The sequence below is a fragment of the Oncorhynchus tshawytscha genome, linkage group LG25 (assembly GCF_018296145.1).
Source record: "Oncorhynchus tshawytscha isolate Ot180627B linkage group LG25, Otsh_v2.0, whole genome shotgun sequence".
NCBI classification, from domain to species: domain Eukaryota; kingdom Metazoa; phylum Chordata; class Actinopteri; order Salmoniformes; family Salmonidae; genus Oncorhynchus; species Oncorhynchus tshawytscha.
The window spans coordinates 24,886,089-24,905,516 of record NC_056453.1 but is presented as its reverse complement, the minus strand read 5'-3'; the positions used below and the strand labels follow the sequence as shown (position 1 = coordinate 24,905,516).

At 43.6% G+C, this 19,428-nt stretch overlaps 1 protein-coding gene across 8 annotated transcripts in view; it reads right to left on the bottom strand.

Annotated features, from left to right (window-relative positions):
- sdk2b (sidekick cell adhesion molecule 2b) overlaps positions 1–19,428 on the bottom strand; it is a 474,295-nt gene that overhangs the window by 68,748 nt on the left and 386,119 nt on the right. For all 8 annotated transcript variants that reach the window (XM_042306157.1, XM_042306161.1, XM_042306158.1 and 5 more), the window contains exons 5-12: positions 16,550–16,683; positions 6,957–7,068; positions 6,366–6,556; positions 5,671–5,754; positions 4,964–5,158; positions 3,596–3,712; positions 1,876–2,043; positions 1,518–1,620 (exon numbers count right to left, since the gene is read on the bottom strand). In XM_042306157.1, the coding sequence (XP_042162091.1) occupies positions 1,518–1,620; positions 1,876–2,043; positions 3,596–3,712; positions 4,964–5,158; positions 5,671–5,754; positions 6,366–6,556; positions 6,957–7,068; positions 16,550–16,683 (1,104 nt within the window). The remainder of the gene's footprint in view (positions 1–1,517; positions 1,621–1,875; positions 2,044–3,595; positions 3,713–4,963; positions 5,159–5,670; positions 5,755–6,365; positions 6,557–6,956; positions 7,069–16,549; positions 16,684–19,428) is intronic.

Genomic DNA, 19,428 nt, shown 5'->3' with positions numbered 1-19,428 from the left:
CTTTTCATTAAAAGGCAAGTCCAGGGCTATTATAGGCTCCTTTCATCTCTCACACTTTGACTGTAGCCAAGCACAACAGCAGGATACTGGGCAGGAAAACACTGTCTCTGACACTAGCATATCAAAAGACTGATTCAAACACATCACAAATGATCAGCTCAAATGCATAGCACACACACACACACACACACACACACACACACACACACACACACACAGTCATCGAGAGAGATCGAGAGCGAGATCTGAATACTGACAGCTATTGAACTTGACTATACTTTGTATTAGTGTCCTACGTCACACAGCTCAATAGTTTTAGACTGTGGTGTTATTGTAGGACAGGTGGGAAGGTGCTGTATGTGTATTGCTTCTTAACATGCACAGCAGGTGTAGTCTCGGGCCTCTGTGACCTTGTCATTTTGTGCATTGTTAGTGTGTGCTGTTGTATGTAAGGTTGGAGAAAAGTGTACATGTGTGTCTGTGTGTTAATGCTGAGCGATCAGTGCTTTTTTAAGGTTGGTTCGGTTTCGTCTTGATTATTTTTTTAAATATCACAGTTTTCAATTTTGGTTTCAATCATTTTTTTGGTAATTAAATGCACAATGCATTATGTGGGTTGAATGCTGTAACAACACAGAATAAAATAAGGAGTAAAAGTCCCATAATGGTAGTGATGCCCATTACTGCTTATCAATTATTAACCATCATTTACTCACAGTACTTTACTTTAATGAATTATTTCAGTTGTTGTATATATTATATTTGTTTTATATGATGACTTTATTATTTCATTCCAAGTCATCATCTCATCTCTATAGAGCTGCTGCCTACGTTGTCTGACAAAATCACTATTTTCGTAGTTCTTCAAAGTAAATAAGGCATACTTTAATGACTGCTGAATACCAACTATCAAATCACTTAGATCATGTATTTTCAGGTAGAGATACCTCAAAACAACAGCTTTCTATCCCTCTCCATCACACATTCTTCTGTCTCTTCTCTCAGGGCCTGTCTGACACTAACCTAATGTAGCAGGGGCCTCAGGAACACACAGACCGGACAAGTAGGCGCGCAATTGAAAATGGTCATTGTAGTTAATGATGCAAAACACATTGTAATTTTGCTCTAAACTATGTAGAATCTTAGCCTTTGGAGACTACATCTCCCTACTACATCTCCCTACTACATCTCCCTACTACATCTCCCTACTACATCTCCCTACTACATCTCCCTACTACATCTCCCTACTACATCTCCCTACTACATCTCCCTACTACATCGAACAGGTTTATCTTTAGAGAAATAATTGAACAATGTTGTCCACGAGTTGTTTAAAAACGGAAAAATGAGCCACATTTTGGTTAATCGCTCAGCACTATTCTGTGCTTCTATGTGTGTGTCTCTCTGTGTTTGTGTGTTGGTCGGTGGGTGGTTTGGTTGGTGGATGTGTGTGTGTGGGTGCGTTGTGTGTGTGCGTTTGTGTCACTGTACATCGTGATTGGTGTGTGATCTCCTACCTAACGGTGACACTGGGGTCGTGTGTAACTCCACAGGTCATGGTGGCCTTGGTGCCTTTGATGACACTCTGGTCCTGAGGGGGAGTGTTGATACGTGTACGAGCTATAGGGGAGAGAGAGAGTGGATGCATGAACACACATGTTCTGATTTCGCCAAGTGGCACATTTTGTCACTGGATCAAGTCACATGCTGTCCCTGGAACAAGTCACACGTTGTCCCTGGATCAAGTCCATCAACCAATCAGATAATAGTCTGCTATGTGACATCATCAAAATGTGCAAGATTTAGCGAGTCTCACCCAGGGACTGACACAGTGCACAAGACACTCCCTCCTCCCACCTACACACACACACTCACCCCACACCAACAGGTCAGCAGCAGCCTCGTCTATGCCCCGGGAATTGCTGGCCATGCAGGTATAGGTGCCAGCATCTGATAAGTGGGAGGGAGAGATGAGCAGGCTGCCTGACTCCAGCAGGGTGAACCTGGGCAGCTGGACAGAACCACTGGCCAGGACACGCTCACCTGGGGGTAGAGAGAGAGAGTGGGAGAGAGAGAGAGAAAGAGAGAGAGAGAAACACAGTTAATTGGGGATACTCATATGTGTTTTTGTAATTGACCTCTGATGTCTTGTTGGGTTTGGAAAATGTAGGAGTGTTTGTGGTAACTGATTGATTGATTGATACTATTTATTGATTTCATTTTGTATTCAATGTTAATTTGCAAAAGAGACCTGTGGCTCAATATCGCTGCCCACACCTGCCCATCCGTCCAGCTTCACTACTCTGGACGGTTCTGAATATGTGGACAACTACAAATACCTGGGTGTCTGGTTAGACTGTAAACTCTCCTTCCAGACTCACATTAAGGATCTCCAATCCAAAATTAAATCTAGAATCGGCTTCCTATTTCGCAACAAAGCATCCTACACTCATGCTGGCAAACATACCCTCGTAAAACTGACTATCCTACCAATCCTTGACTTCGGCCATGTCATTTACAAAATAGCCTCCAACACTCTACTCAGCAAATTGGATGCAGTCTATCACAGTGCCACCCGTTTTGTCACCAAAGCCCCATATACTATCCACCAGTGCAACCTGTATGCTCTCGTTGGCTGGCCCTCACTTCATATTCGTCGCTAAACCCACTGGCTCCACGTCATCTATAAGTCTCTGCTAGGTAAAGCCCACGCCTTATCTCAGCTCACTGGTCACCATAGCAGCACCCACTTGTAGCAAGCACTCCAGCAGATATATTTCACTGGTCACCCCCAAAGCCAATTCCTCCTTCGGCCGCCATTCCTTCCAGTTCTCTGCTGCCAATGACTGGAACGAACTACAAAAATCACTGAAGCTGGAGACTCATGTTTCCCTTACTAGCTTTACGCATCAGCTGTCAGAGCAGCTCACAGATCACTGCACCTGTACATAGCCCATCTGTAAATAGCCCATCCAACTACCTCATCCCCATACTATTAGTTATTTGATTTATTTTGCTCCTTTGCACCCCAGTATCTCTACGTGCACACTTATCACTCCAGTGTTAATGCTATATTGTAATTATTTTGCCACTATGGCCTATTTATTGCCTTTACCTCCCTTATCCTACCTCATTTGCACACACTGTATATTTTTCTATTGTATTATTGACTGTATGTTTGTTTATTCCATGAGAACTGTGTTGTTGTTTGTGTCGCACTGCTTTGCTTTATCTTGGCCAGGTCGCAGTTGTAAATGAGAACTTGTTCTCAACTGGCCTACCTGGTTAAATAAAGGGGGAAATAAAAAAAATAAAAATAAAAAATATGACTCTCTGCTTAAATAAAGGTTCAATAAAAAACGTAATAAACTAATGGCTGGTATTAGTCTGCATGAGCTAGATAGACTGGTACCATGGGATATACTGTGGATTCATCCAGCCTTTTGCAGATATTTGAGTAATGTTATGATTGGACTGCTCCATTCTGGTTAAGTTCATTATTCAATCATAATGTAAAAACCATATTGTGAATGTCTGCTTCTCCCCTATGACACAGTGTGTGCCTGGTGGAGGGGTGCAGTGGAGAGAGTCTGACCTTTCTGCCAGGTGATGGCCGGTCTGGGAGCTCCTGATGTTTCACAGTGGAGGATGATTGACATGCCATCAATCACTGTACTGTCGGATGGCCCGGCTGTGATGTTAGGGGCGATGCCTGAGGGGAGACACACACGTACGCGCACACACGAGAGACGGAGAGAGAGCAGGTTAGAGACACAGACACACACACACACACACACACACACACACACACACACACACACACACACACACACACACACACGTACGCGCACACACGAGAGACGGAGAGAGAGCAGGTTAGAGACACAGACACACACACACACACACACACACACACACACACACACACACACACACACACACACACACACACGTACGCGCACACACAAGAGACGGAGAGAGAGCAGGTTAGAGACACAGACACACACACACACACACACACACACACACACACACACACACACACACACACACACGTACGCGCACACACAAGAGACGGAGAGAGAGCAGGTTAGAGACACAGACTACACATACTGTTGAGAGAGAAGGTACGGTGCAGGTCAATTTTTGTTGTTGAAAAAAGACATACAAACACACGCATGTACACGGGCAAGCACACACACACACACACACACACACACACACACACACACACACACACACACACACACACACACACACACACACACACACACACCCCCTTCACACACATTGATTGGAAGCACAAAGGCAGGCAGAGGGTTACAGAGAGGTGAGGGAAAGAAGTTGTCTTCAATAGGAACTCATCAAACCCCTCCAGACATTAATGGATGTGTCTGAGACAGACTTTTTCTCTGTCCTGGATCTGTGTTCAGCGAGCACTTTGTAGCTCTAACACTCCCAGGATCAACACAGCAGTCATTCCCTTCATACCATCCACTCACAACCCAGAAAGAAAGAGAGAGAGCGCGAAAGAGAGAGAGCGAGGGAGTGAAGGAAAAGGGAAAAGACAGGTTGACAAAGCCTTCTCCCCCGTTCCCAACAGGCAATTAATCAAAGTCTTAGAAGATGACATCAGGGCATGCCACTCGTGGAAGTGACAGAGAGAGAGAGAAAGAGAGGAAGGTAAACAAAGAGAGTTAGTAGAAAGAGAAGGGAGTGGTACGTGGCACACCGATAGAGAACAGGGAGAGCAGCAATAAACCAGGTAGGCTGAGACAGATTAGAGGACGGTGCTTCAGGTAGAGAGAGGGAGGGGTGTACTAACAGAACCATTCATTCGGATAACAGGGTTGAAATAAGTGGTACACATCAACGCAGGAAGTATGTAGAATGAATGAGTAAAGGGAGCGCAAGGACTCAGACGGTGAGTAAAAATAATAAAAAGAACAGCATGGAGACTCACTAGTGACAGCCAGGTAGGTGTTGGTCTGCACCTCTCCAGCTAGGTTCCGGGCGAAACACTGGAACATTCCTGTGTCATCGGGCAGAAGGCCGTTGACCTGCAGACTGCCTCCCACCAACACCCTGTACCTCGGGGTCTTCACCGGACTGATGGGCACCGCATCCTTATACCACACAATGTCTGGCTGAGGCACACCTAGAGGAGGGAGAGAGGTAGTTATGTACTGGAAAAGTGGTAAACACACTTTTGTCCTGGATATGTGGATATGTGGGGATATATAATCAAACACACACATACCTGGATATGTGTATATATGGATATGTGGATATGTGGGGACAGAAATACACACATACCTGGATATGTGGATATGTGGGGACAGAAATACACACATACCTGGATATGTGGATATGTGGGGACAGAAATACACACATACCTGGATATGTGGATATGTGGGGACAGAAATACACACATACCTGGATATGTGGATATGTGGGGACAGAAATACACACATACCTGGATATGTGGATATGTGGGGACAGAAATACACACATACCTGGATATGTGGATATGTGGGGACAGAAATACACACACATAGACACAGACAGATACACATGTGATCATGCTCTGAACTCATACATGTGCGTCCATACGGACACATATGAATGCATATGCATACACACAGATACCCGGAAATGTGCACGTCTCACCTCGTGCCTGGCAGGGGATATCCACCACTTTCTCCATCTCGGCAGTAATGTGTTTCTCTGGTTCCTTCACAAACTGGGGAGGCTCTGAAGGAGAGAGAGATATGGTCATCCACTAAAAGTCTCACACATTTGCAGGATTTACGCAAAACACATGTTTCTCAAGATATGATTCGGCCATTCAGAATCGTAAATTCATGAACACAGATCAAACTAAACTAATGCATACCTTGAACATGTAAGAATGCCCCAGATTATCACCCTGTACATGTAATTAGAACCCTAAGAGGCCACAGTCTTACCTTGAACATGTAGGTAGGCCCCAGATATATTCTTACCTTGAACATGTAGGTAGGCCCCAGATATATTATTACCTTGAACATGTAGGTAGGCCCCAGATATATTCTTACCTTGAACATGTAGGTAGGCCCCAGATATATTCTTACCTTGAACATGTAGGTAGGCCCCAGATATATTCTTACCTTGAACATGTAGGTAGGCCCCAGATATATTCTTACCTTGAACATGTAGGTAGGCCCCAGATATATTCTTACCTTGAACATGTAGGTAGGCCCCAGATATATTCTTACCTTGAACATGTAGGTAGGCCCCAGATATATTATTACCTTGAACATGTAGGTAGGCCCCAGATATATTATTACCTTGAATATGTAGGTAGGCCCCAGATATATTATTACCTTGAATATGTAGGTAGGCCCCAGCGTTGACAGAAGGCACACTGCTGCTGCGGAGGACCACCTCACACTCATAGAACCCTGAGTCACTGACCACAGGGCTGATAATGGTCAGTCTGCGGTTGAAGTCACTCAGACCACTGGTGACAAGAACCCTGTTCTTCCTCCATGTGATGCTGAGTTTGATCAGGGGTCTGGGACGGAAACGAGAGAGAGACAGAGAGACAGAGAGACAGACAGACAGAGAGAGAGAGAGAGAGAGAGAGAGAGAGAGAGAGAGAGAGAGAGAGAGAGAGACAGAGACAGACAGACAGACAGACAGACAGACAGACAGACAGAGAGAGAGAGAGAGAGAGACAGAGAGAGAGAGACAGAGAGAGAGACAGAGACAGAGAGAGTCATGATTTTGAAAAGACACAAATATATTTACAGAATATTTACAGAACAAACACAGACAGATTAGTAGTTGACTCATTAATCACTCATTATACTTTTGGCTTCTCAAAAAATGATCCATCAAAACCAATCAGTCTGTCTGGAAGACAACAGATAATGACAGATTTGAGACTAGAGAGTGGGGAAGCATGGATTTACCTGGCGTTGGCGACACACTCCATGGTGACTTCAGACGTGCCTGACACTACACTGGTGTTCCTGGGGGGGATGATTATGGTGGGGGCGATAGGGTCTGCAGGACCACCCACATCTGGAGAGAGAGAGAGAGAGAGAGAGAGGGAGAGAAAGATAAATATATAGAGTACTGCACACACTACAATTACTTAGGCCAATATCCACTAATAATAAAAACTCAAAAAATAGCAATTAAGTTTTGGAAACATCTAAAATACAGTGACCCCCTCTCATATCATTACCCAGCCCTGCAATATGAGAGTTAAGCAAAGAAAAGAGTCCCCTCATTGAGCTGGTCCTGGGGCTGAGTTCACAAACCTGTTCTACTAACACACTGAAGCCTCAGGACCAGAACATCCAATCAATCAGATCAAACCAAATTACAACACAGTCAAAACAAAACTACATTACTTATTGGGAAACACAAGCACAAAGCAGAATGCAGTGCATCTGGCCCTAAATCGACAGTACACCGTGGCAAACTTTTTGACCATGGTTACTGATCAAAACCGTAACAAAGTACAGACTCAGTGAGCAAAGCCTTGCCATTGAGAAGGGTAGACACAGGAAAACCTGGCACCCTGTAGAGGAAAGGTATGAGGGTCATTTCCCCAAATGTGAAACCCTTATTCAAGGTTTCAAAGACCTCTCTGATGAGGATAGACTACCCGTCCTGTTGGGGGAGGACCCAGAGAGCTGTGGGTTGGCAGTGCACTAGATTGCTGCCTGCCATTAGGTGAAGGACAGTGTCTGACAGACCAACCAATCTGCACATGTCCTCTATGCTTATTGTTATTGTTCAATGTATGGTTATTTTTACCCTTGGTTATTGTTGTTACTGTTGTCCCATTGACAATACTGATTATTATTATTCATTATGTAAATATTGTACATCTCCAAAGTAACTTTGGCAACATGTACATTGTTACCTCATGCCAATAAAGCAAATTAAATTGAATTGAATTGAGAGAGCGAGAGAGGGAGAGAGAGAAAGAGGGATAGACAGTAAGTGTGAAATAGAGAGAACGAGAGAGGGAGAGAGACACATTTCCTCAGCGAAAACAATGTACTGAGCAAATGTCAAATTGTTTTTACCAAATTACTGTACGACAGACCACGTATTCACCCTGCACACCCTAAGTGACAAACACACAAACCAAAACAAAGGAAAAGGATTTTCATGCTTTGTTGATTTCAAAAAAGCTTTCGACTCAATTTGGCATGAGGACCTGCTTTATACAAATTGATGGAAAGTGGTGTTGGGAGAAAAATATATGACAATATAAAATCCATGTACACAAACAACAAGTGTGTCGTTAAAATTGGCAAAAAACACACACATTTCTTTCCACAGGGCCATGGGGTGAGACAGGGGTGCAGCTTAAGCCCCACCCTCTTCAACATATATATCAACGAATTGGCGAGGGCACTAGAACGGTCTGCAGCTCCTGGCCTCAACCTACTAGAATCTGAAGTCAAATGTCTACTGTTTGCTGATGATCTGGTGCTTCTGTCCCCAACCAAGGAAGGCCTACAGCAGCACCTTGATCTTCTGCACAGATTCTGTCAGACCTGGGCCCTGACAGTAAATCTCAGTAAGACAAACATAATGGTGTTCCAAAAAAGGTCCAGTTGCCAGGACCTTCTCAAGAGAAGATAGGCTATGTGCACACTGCCCACAAAATGAGGTGGAAACTGAGCTGCACTTCCTAACCTCCTGCCAAATGTATGACCATATTAGAGACACATATTTCCCTCAGATTACCCACAGAGCCCAACAAAGAATTCGAAAACAAATCCAATTGTGATAAACTCCCATATCTATGGGGTGAAATACCACAGTGTGCCATCACAGCAGCAAGATTTGTGACCTGTTGCCACAAGAAAAGGGCAGGTGGTGAGGGTAGGCAACAACATTTCCACCTCGCTGATCCTCAACACTGGGGCCCCACAAGGGTGTGTTCTGAGCCCTCTCCTGTACTCCCTGTTCACCCACGACTGCGTGGCCACGCACGCCTCCAACTCAATCATCAAGTTTGCGAACGACACAACAGTGGTAGGCTTGATTACCAACAACGACGAGACGGCCTACAGGGAGGAGGTGAGGGCCCTCGGAGTGTGGTGTCAGGAAAATACCCTCACACTCAACGTCAACAAAACTAAGGAGATGATTGTGGACTTCAGGAAACAGCAGAGGGAACACCCCCCTATCCACATTGATGGAACAGTAGTGGAGAGGGTAGTAAGTTTTAAGTTCCTCGGCGTACACATCACAGACAAACTGAATTGGTCCACCCACACAGACAGCATTGTGAAGAAGGAACAGCAGCGCCTCTTCAACCTCAGGAGGCTGAAGAAATTTGGCTTGTCACCAAAAGCACTCACAAACTTCTACAGATGCACAATCGAGAGCATCCTGTCGGGCTGTATCACCGCCTGGTACGGCAACTGCTCCGCCCACAACCGTAAGGCTCTCCAGAGGGTAGTGAGGTCTGCACAACGCATCACCGGGGGCAAACTACGTGCCCTCCAGGACACCTACACCACCCGATGTCACAGGAAGGCCATAAAGATCATCAAGGACAACAACCACCCGAGCCACTGCCTGTTCACCCCGCTATCATCCAGAAGGCGAGGTCAGTACAGGTGCATCAAAGCTGGGACCGAGAGACTGAAAAACAGCTTCTATCTCAAGGCCATCAGACTGTTAAACAGCCACCACTAACATTGAGTGGCTGCTGCCAACACACTGACTCAACTCCAGCCACTTTAATAATGGGAATTGATGGGAAATGATGTAAAATTTATCACTAGCCACTTTAAACAATGCTACCTAATATAATGTTTACATACCCTACATTATTCATCTCATATGTATATGTATATACTGTACTCTATATCATCTACAGCATCTTTATGTAATACATGTATCACTAGCCACTTTAACTATGCCACTTTGTTTACATACTCATCTCATATGTATATACTGTACTCGATACCATCTACTGCATCTTGCCTATGCCGCTCTGTACCATCACTCATTCATATATCTTTATGTACATATTCTTTATCCCCTTACACTTGTGTGTATAAGGTAGTAGTTTTGGAATTGTTAGCTAGATTACTTGTTGGTTATTACTGCATTGTCGGAACTAGAAGCACAAGCATTTCGCTACACTCGCATTAACATCTGCTAACCATGTGTATGTGACAAATAACATTTGATTTTGATTTGACCAGTGAAGAACAAACACCATTGTAAATACTACCTATATTTATGTTTATTTATTTTCTATTTGCACATCGTTACAACACTGTATATAGACATAATATGACATTGAAATGTCTTTATTCTTTTGGAACTTTTGTAAGTGTAAAGTTTATTGTTAATTTTTTATTGTTTATTTCACTTTTGTTTATTATCTACTTCACTTGCTTTGGCAATGTTAACATATGTTTCCCATGCCCATAAAGCCCTTAAATTGAATTGAATTGAGAGAGAGAATGAAAGAAATAACACAACGGGCTCAAACAGTGATCAGTGTGTGTTTTCTGTGTGTATGACAGCGTACTCTATACAATAGATATGATGCAATCTAAAAGGTATGCAGTTCATATTAAATGTCGCTGCGGATGGTCTGCTCTGGCTTATTAAATAGCCAAAGCTCATTTTCAGGCCGGAGCCATGCTGAACAGTACATTTAATTTCCAGTGGGCAGAGTGGATAAGTGTACATGTGTGCGGCCATGTGAGATATTGGAACGGACCGGAGCATACATCTCTGTTCTGACATAGCACTGAGGAGAATAGAACAGGACAGTACAGTGGCCACTGGTAATAACATTTGCTACGGATCTGGAAAAATTGGAAAATATTGCTACACCAAAGCCAAAACTGTGAAAGGCTAAACCTTAGAGAGGTAGAGAGAGACAGCAAGACAGACAGACACAGAGAGAGAGACAGAGACAGAGAGACAGAGAGAGAGAGAGAGACAGAGAGAGAGAGACAGAGAGAGAGCTTGTGTGTGGGTTTGTGTGAGGATTCCATGAAGGAAAGCCCATGGCAGTAGGAAAGCTTAGTCTAGAGTCCAGGAGAAACACATTGTGATCCATCTATCCTACCATGGCTGCATACACACCTCAGAAACAATTAAAGTTTGAGTGGGTGACATGGCCGTGGCGGTCATGAAATTTTGTCAGAGGGTTATTGTCATGCAAAAGACTGCCAGTCTCACGGTAATTAACCGTTAATTAACATAAACAGGTTTAGTATCTCCAGGCCTCCACACATAGAAGCCACTGATGCCTTAGCAACTTTAACATTTAAAAAAATACAATAAATCAATTATATATACACCATCACAATAAATCCATTATTTATTTTATTCACGTCTAAATAAACATTATGACATGAAAAAAATGTGTTTCAGAAGAAAATTCTATGAGTTGTCCTACTGTATGTTATCTGGCTATGCGCCATGCCATAGACCGTAGGCTTGTTTGTTTAGCTGACAAGATATGCTTATAAGCCCCATGCCATTATTTTATATGATATGATTTTATAGTAAGACAAATATAATTGAACTTAGCTGAATAACTGCGCAACTGCGCATATGAAGTGTCTATGTTGAGCATAAAAGTGATCATTTGAAACAGGTCCTATATGCTAGATTTAGAGTTATTTGGCAACTTTAGTTGTGAAGGATGCAAACCTTAGAACGCATTAGAAATCCAAACATATGGGCTGCATGGAGCGACTATAGGATGTTGATGATTTGAGAACGAGGTTAAAAAAAAAGAAGACGCTTGCTCTCTGTTCCTTGCCTCAGGCTGCACAGCTGTTCTCTCACCAAGAGATCATATTTTCACCCATCAGACTATTCTCATTTGAATCTTGTCTTTACTAATATGTACAATTTGTTTCGATTTAGAATGGCCCATTATCAAATGGGCAGGAACAGAGGCAGGGCGGGAAAATCCTTCTGTTCACCTGATTTAGAATTCCTCACAATCAAATGTAGACCGCATTATCTACCAAGAGAATTCTCTTCGATTATAATCACAGCCGTATATATCCCCCCCCAAGCAGACACATCGATGGCTCTGAACGAACTTTATTTAACTCTCTGCAAACTGGAGTGGCTGCTACTGCCAACACACTGTCAATGACACTGACTCTACTCCAGCCACTTTAATCATGGGAATTGATGGGAAATGTTGTAAATATATCACTAGCCACTTTAAACAATGCTACCTTATATAATGTTACTTACCCTACATTGTTCATCTCATGCATACGTTGATACTGTACTCTACATCATCGACTGCATCCTTATGTAATACATGTATCACTAGCCACTTTAACTATGCCACTTGGTTTACATACTTATCTCATATGTATATACTGTACTCGATATCATCTACTGTATCTTGCCTATGCTGCTCTGTACCATCACTCATTCATATATCCTTATGTACATATTCTTTATCCCCTTACACTGTGTATGACAGTAGTTTTTTTTGGAATTGTTAGTTAGATTACTTGCTCGTTATTACTGCATTGTCGGAACTAGAAGCACAAGCATTTCGCTACACTCGCATTAACATCTGCTAACCATGTGTATGTGACAAATAAAATGTGATTTGATTTGATTTGATTTGATTTGATTTGAAAATACATTCACGCTTCCATTCATCTGTCTGAATGGAAGCCGAGCACTTTCTTTCCGAGTCTGTTAAACAATAATGATGGGTTGGCTACTTGGGTTTTATAGTGGGGCATGTGCTTAATATGAGCAGCTGAGGAATAAATATAACAACACTAATTTCACTCTGTGAAAGTGGTTCAAGAACATCTATAGTAACAAGTTCTCGCAATGAAACATACAGTATTTCATTAAACCGGGCTATCTGCATTGTGTCCCGCCACCCACCACCCGCCAACCCCTCTTTTAACCCCTCTTTTAACCCCTCTTTTAACCCCTCTTTTACGCTCCTCTCTGTTTATCATATATGTATAGTCACTTTAACCATATCTACATGTACATACTACCTCAATAAGCCTGACTAACCGGTGTCTGTATGTAGCCTCGCTACTTGTATAGCCACGCTACTGTATATAGCCTGTCTTTTTACTGTTGTTTTATTTCTTTCCCTACCTATTGTTCACCTAACACCTTTTTTGCACTTTTGGTTAGAGCCTGTAAGTAAGCATTTCACTGTAAGGTCTTCTACACCTGTTGTATTCGGCGCACGTGACAAATACACATTGATTTGATTTGTTGACACCCTGTCTTGTGTGTTCGGAGAGAAATAAAGAACAGAGAGGAGGAGATGGAAACGCACGGTGGTGAGATATTCTGTATAGCTAAAGGTAATGTGTCACCCAATGAATTATGAAAATATTTGTAAAAAAAATACTGAATACTGTGCTATTCAAAATGGCCCTGCACAATCAATGAACCAACTGCATTGCCTGGGGCTCTACGTTCTCTCCCAGAGAACATTTTGGAGCTTAAGGTAACCAGTCCATCCAGTAGGCGTAATAATACAGTCCACACTCAAAGGCCATTACTACAGGCTAGACCAATCATGTACCAAAGACATCTTAAATCACATTTGTTTTATATTTTTTCTACTATGCGCAATGCGCAATATAGGCTGGGTATTGTATAACGGCACAACCATACTTTTAATTCAGGTTTTTTTCCGGGCTTGGGCTCATATGCCTATGGGGGTTTGAACTAATCTTCACCTTAGAAAGAGCTGTCCATTTCGTTGTGTTAGGCTTTAAAACATCTACAGTAACCATGTTTTCCACTCAGTTTCAACCTGCCGTTGAACTTCTTTCTTCATATTGATCATCACAGTGAGGTGTTTTAAGAGCATGATACTGTTTTGATGATAAGTGTTTGATGTGATTTTTAATGCCATTTGCATTGATATCAGAGTGGTTAGAGGGGACAATAGAGCCCTGAGTACCAGGCCATTAGGACCTGATGATCGTTAGCGAGTTGCGTACTGCCAAAGCATGTCCAGACTGCATGGGACTCAGCGGTCACGTGGAATTGTACTGCAGTCATGGCGCATGACTGCTAGTGTGGCGGTAATATGGTCACCGCAACAGCTCTAAGTGTGTCTGTCTATGTGTGTGTTTTACTGACAGAATAATCTTCCCCTGTACACCTCCCTCTCTCCGTCCTTCCGACACCAATCTAGGATCAGTTGAGTGTTGGTGGACCCCAGGGGAATAATGCTGTGTGAGGGACATCCCTGCAGGGACCAAGAGAAAGCACACACACACACACACACACACAAACACACACACACACAAAATCTGGCAAGGGCTGTGTGTCCTTCACAGGGGCAGTGTGTGTCTCTCTCTCTGGCACCCCCCACATTTCTCCCTCTGCTATAATGTCTGTCTGTCTGCCTGCTCTGTTCTGTTTGCTCTATTCTGTCTGCTCTGTTCTATTTTGTCTGTTCTGTTCCGTCTGCTCTTCTCTGTCTGCCTGTCTGCTCTTTTCTGTCTGCTCTATTCGGTCTGCTCTGTTCTGTCTGCTATTTTCTGTTCTGTCTGCTCCGTTCTGTCTGCTCTATTATGTCTGCTCTGTTCTGTCTGTTCTGTTCTATCTGCTCTGTTCTGTCTGCTCTGTTCTGTTCTGTCTGCTCTGTTCTATACTGTTTGCTCTGTTCTGTTCTGTTCTGCCTGCCTGCCTGCCTGTCTGCTCTTTTCTGTCTGCTCTGTTCTGTTCTGTCTGCTCTGTTCTGTTCTGTCTGCTCTATTCTATACTGTCTGCTCTGCTCTGGTCTGTATGCTCTGTTCTGTTCTGTCTATTCTGTTATTTCTTTCTGCCTGTCTGCTCTTTTCTGTCTGCTCCGTTCTGTTCTGTCTGCTCTATTCTGTCTTCTCTGTTCTGTTATGTTCTGTCTGCTCTGTTCTATACTGTCTGCTCTGGTCTATCTGCTCTGGTCTGTCTGCTCTGTTCTGTCTGCATGCCTGCTCTATTATGTCTGCTCTGTTCTGTTCTGTCTGCTCTGTTTTATCATGTCTGCTCTGGTCTGTCTGCTCTGTTTGCCTGTCTGCTCTATTATATCTGCTCTCTTCTGATCTGTCTGCTCTGTTATATCTGCTCTGTTCTGGTCTGTCTGCTCTCGTCTGTCTGCATGTCTGCTATTTTCTGTCTGCTCTATTATATTTACTCTGTTCTGTTCTGTCTGCTCTGTTCTGTCTTCTCTGTCTGCTCTGTTCTGCCTCCTCTGTTCTGTCTGCTCTGCCTTCTCTGTCTGCTCTGTTCTGTCTTATCTGTCTGCTCTGTTCTGTCTGCTCTGTTCTGACTGCTATGTTCTGTCTGTTCTGTCTGCTCTGTTCTGTCTTCTCTGTCTTCTCTGTTCTGTCTGTTCTGTCTGCTCTGTTCTGTCTGGTCTGTCTTCTCTGTTCTGTCTGCTCTGTCTGTTCAGTTCTGTCTTCTCTGTTCTGTCTGCTCTGTTCTGTCTGCTCTGTTCTGTCTGCTCTGTCCGGTCTGCTCTGCTCAATCTGCTCTGTCTGCTCTGTTCTGTTTGCTCTGTCCTGTCTACTCTCTTCTGTCTGCTCTGTTCTGTCTGTTCTGTCTGCTCTGTTCTGTCTGCTCTGTTCTGTCTGCTCTGTTCTGACTGCTATGTTCTGTCTGTTCTGTCTGCTCTGTTCTGTCTGGTCTGTCTGCTCTGTTCTGTCTGCTCTGTCTGCTCTGTTCTGTTTGCTCTGTCCTGTCTACTCTCTTCTGTCTGCTCTGTTCTGTCTGCTCTGCTCTGTCTACTCTCTTCTGTCTGCTCTGTTCGGTCTGCTCTGTTCTGTCTGCTCGGTTATGTCTGCTCTGTTCTGTCTGCTCGGTTATGTCTGCTCTGTTCTGTCTGCTATGATCTGTCTTCTCTGTCTGCTCTGTTCTACCTGCTCTGTTCGGTCTGCTCTGTTCTGTCTGCTCTGTCTGTTCTGTCTTCTCTGTCTGCTCTGTTCTGTCTGCTCTGCTCTGTTCTGTTCTGTCTGCTCTGTCTGCTCTGTTCTGTCTGCATGTCTGCTCTGTTCTGTTTTGCTCTGTTCTGTTTATTCTGTCTGTCTGTCTGTTCTGGTCCCGCTACTCCTCTGAGATCTACTGTCTGGGTCTGAGTTATGTTCTAATCAACTGTCCCCCTGCACTGTGCCATAGGCCATGTCTGCTTCCTCTATAATCAAGTCTAATACCTTGAACTGCACCAGCCTGCGCTTGATTCTCTCTCAATGTGGAATCTGCTATGCTGCTGCTGGCCATAGTGTCTGTGTCTGGAAGTGTGTGTGTGTGTGGGTGTCATATAATCAACTCTTCACCAGAGAGCAGCTGCTTCCTTCGCTTGTCTTATACAGTATAATCAACTCTATCTGCCTGCTGCAGTGTGTGTGTGTGTATGTATGTGTGTGTGGGCATGCATCCTTGTGTGTGTGTGTGTCTAAGTGTGTCTATATGTATGTGCGTGTGGTCCATGTGTGTATGTGCAAGCCTTCATTCATGTGTGCATATCTCTCCATATGGCTTCACTGCTACTCACTGTCAACAGACAGGGTGATGGGTTGGCTGGTCTTGTTTTCCCCGTTCTTGTCGTTGACCGCCTGTACATAGTAGCGTCCAGCATCAGGGGCAACGGTGGACAGGATGACCAGAGTGTTGTCCAGGGTAATGGCTCTGAGGAACACAGAGAGACATGTTCGGTCACTACACTGCCAATAACACCACACAGAAAAAACCCTCTGTAGGCTATCTTTGTGCAGGGTTTTGCTCCAGCCCAGCACAACCTGCATTATTGAGATCCTATTTGACTTATTTCTCTTGGACACACAGTCTTGCATAACACACACACACACACACACACACACACACACACACACACACACACACACACACACACACACACACACACACACACACACACACACACACACACACACACACACACACACACACACACTTTCTTCCCCAGGAACAAATGTCCTCCAGGAATAGAACTGAATAAGATCCTAGTTTCCCTCTTGTATTCCTGTTGTTTGTACTAGCTCCTCCCCTGCTCCTGCCCCTCCCACCCTGTGCTGTGCTGTGCTGACCAGTGGACTGAGACCTAGAGCTCCTCTCCCTGCAGTCTACCAATTATAGCCCCACCTTTGTTTACAATCAATGTTTGCTTATTATCAGCACCTGTTCACCAATTTGGAGCTGGATTGAATGTTTCGACACATTGCCACCTACCCCCTCACCCTCCCTCTCCCTCCGTTTCTCTCTCTCTCTCCTCCAAGAGACAGCATACTAATGTGAATGCACCTCGCCCCTGGAGGAATACAAACCACCACCAACACTCTGAGGATCATACAGTACACACATATCCTACTACACAATCAGTGCAACAGAAAGGAAATGTTGGATAGATATTAACAAATGAAGTGCATGCACAAGTAAAGTTAAATACAAGCACATTCACTATTTATGCAAAAGTATGTGGACACCCGTAAATTAGAGGATTCGGCTATTTCATGTACACCCGTTGCTGTCAGTTGTACAGTATAAAATTGAGCACACGGCCATGCAATCTCCATAGACAAACATAGGCAGTAGAATAGTCTTACTGAAGAGCTCAGTGACTTTCAACGTGGCACCGTCGTAGGATGCCACCTTTCCAAGAAGTCACATTTCTGTCCTGCTACAGCTTCCCCGGTCAACAGTAAGTGCTGTTATTGAGAAGTGGAAACTTATAGGAGCAACAACGGCTCAGCCACGAAGTGGTAGGCCACACAAGCTCACAGAACGGGCCCGCGCATAGTGCATAAAAATCGTCTGTCCTCAATAACTGCACACCACGCGCCATGTCAAGCGTCGGCTGGAGTGGTGTTAAACTCGTGGCCTCTGGGAAACACGTTCTCTGTAGTGGTGAATTGCACTTAACCATCTGGTAGCCCGATGGACGAATCTGAGTTTGGCCCCTTTAGTTTATCTTCACATGCATACCAGAGACAACATTTCTAGGTGCAATGCTCAGTACTGAACCGTCCTGAATGAACAAGGCCGTGGTATTGGAATCAACTGGAAGTCTGGGAGACTTAACGAGTTGCACTTGGCAACCAGCAGCAGTGGAAAGAGGTTGTTGTGATTAATGGTGGGTTGTAAATAAGTGGCTCGGCTGTGTGTCACGGATGGTGTGCTTTACTTATGTTCAATTCGGAGTGGAGAGGTGCTTGGTTTGGCTTCTTGGGGTGTATGCACGCCCCTATGTACCAGCAGACCCTGACGCAGTTATAGCACGAGGGTGCTGCGGTTCGCCTGCCGATACGTCCCTCCTCCTCTAATCACAGACACATACAGACACACACGCACACACACCATGAACCCCTTCACCCCCCCACTCTCCCCTCACACGTACGCTGAGTTTAGATGCCATCTATGTGAAAAGTCCTGTTTATCAGCCATTAGGGTTCTGGGTGGTTCTTGAATTGCGGTGGCATTTGCATCCCTCACCTTTGCAACCACGTAAAACACGTTAAAATGACAAATAGTTACACATCATACATGTTTTTGTTTATATTGAACTGTTTATAACAGTGACCAAATATAATGCAAATCCTTAATACTGCAAAACGATGCATTGTTTAAAGTACTGCATTGTTTAAGCAAATTGGCTTGTCCCAGTAGTGATGAGTAGAGTTCAAGTGACATGTTTTGGGGATTTAGAGATATCTATCTATGATTTTGAATGCTAGAAAGTAAACAACAGTATTTAATACATTGTATAGATCAACAAAAACAAATAAGGCTATTCAAATCTGTATTTTTTTATTTTATATAAATATAATATGTTTTATGTCATTTGTGTTACCGTCTTGAAAATCAATCATTGCAAAGATAAACAAGTACCTTGATTATTCCCTCCAGTGGCAAACTGTTATCAGGGGAGGGGCCTATATTAAAGAAAACAAATAGCTAATCACACCTTTGTAATATGCCATAAATTTGAAGATTCCATCGATAATTTGGTGTGTCAAAATACAAAGTGTCATTGGCGTTACTCAATTTAAATGCAGAGAAATAATCAGATTAGCAAACATTTTGTAAAGAATGAATGACCTTGTAATTGGTGATACCGTCATTCGTGTTCCTTTTCTCCTACTGCTGGTACAATGTCATCATTATGGTAAAAATATATATTTCAAGTCATTATGCTGCTACAGTATATTAGTTGATTTAGAATCAGAAAATGAAACCAAACAGATAGAAATTAAAAATCCAGAAAATGTAAGTACATTTTTTCCAAAATACCATGCTCAAAAGTAACTGCATTTCAAGAACGACCATTCTATAAGTAGGATGGCTAAAGAGCCCTGCTCCTGCTAGACTGATATTCTACTGTATAACGAGCAGGGTCACTAACAAGAACACAGCTGAACA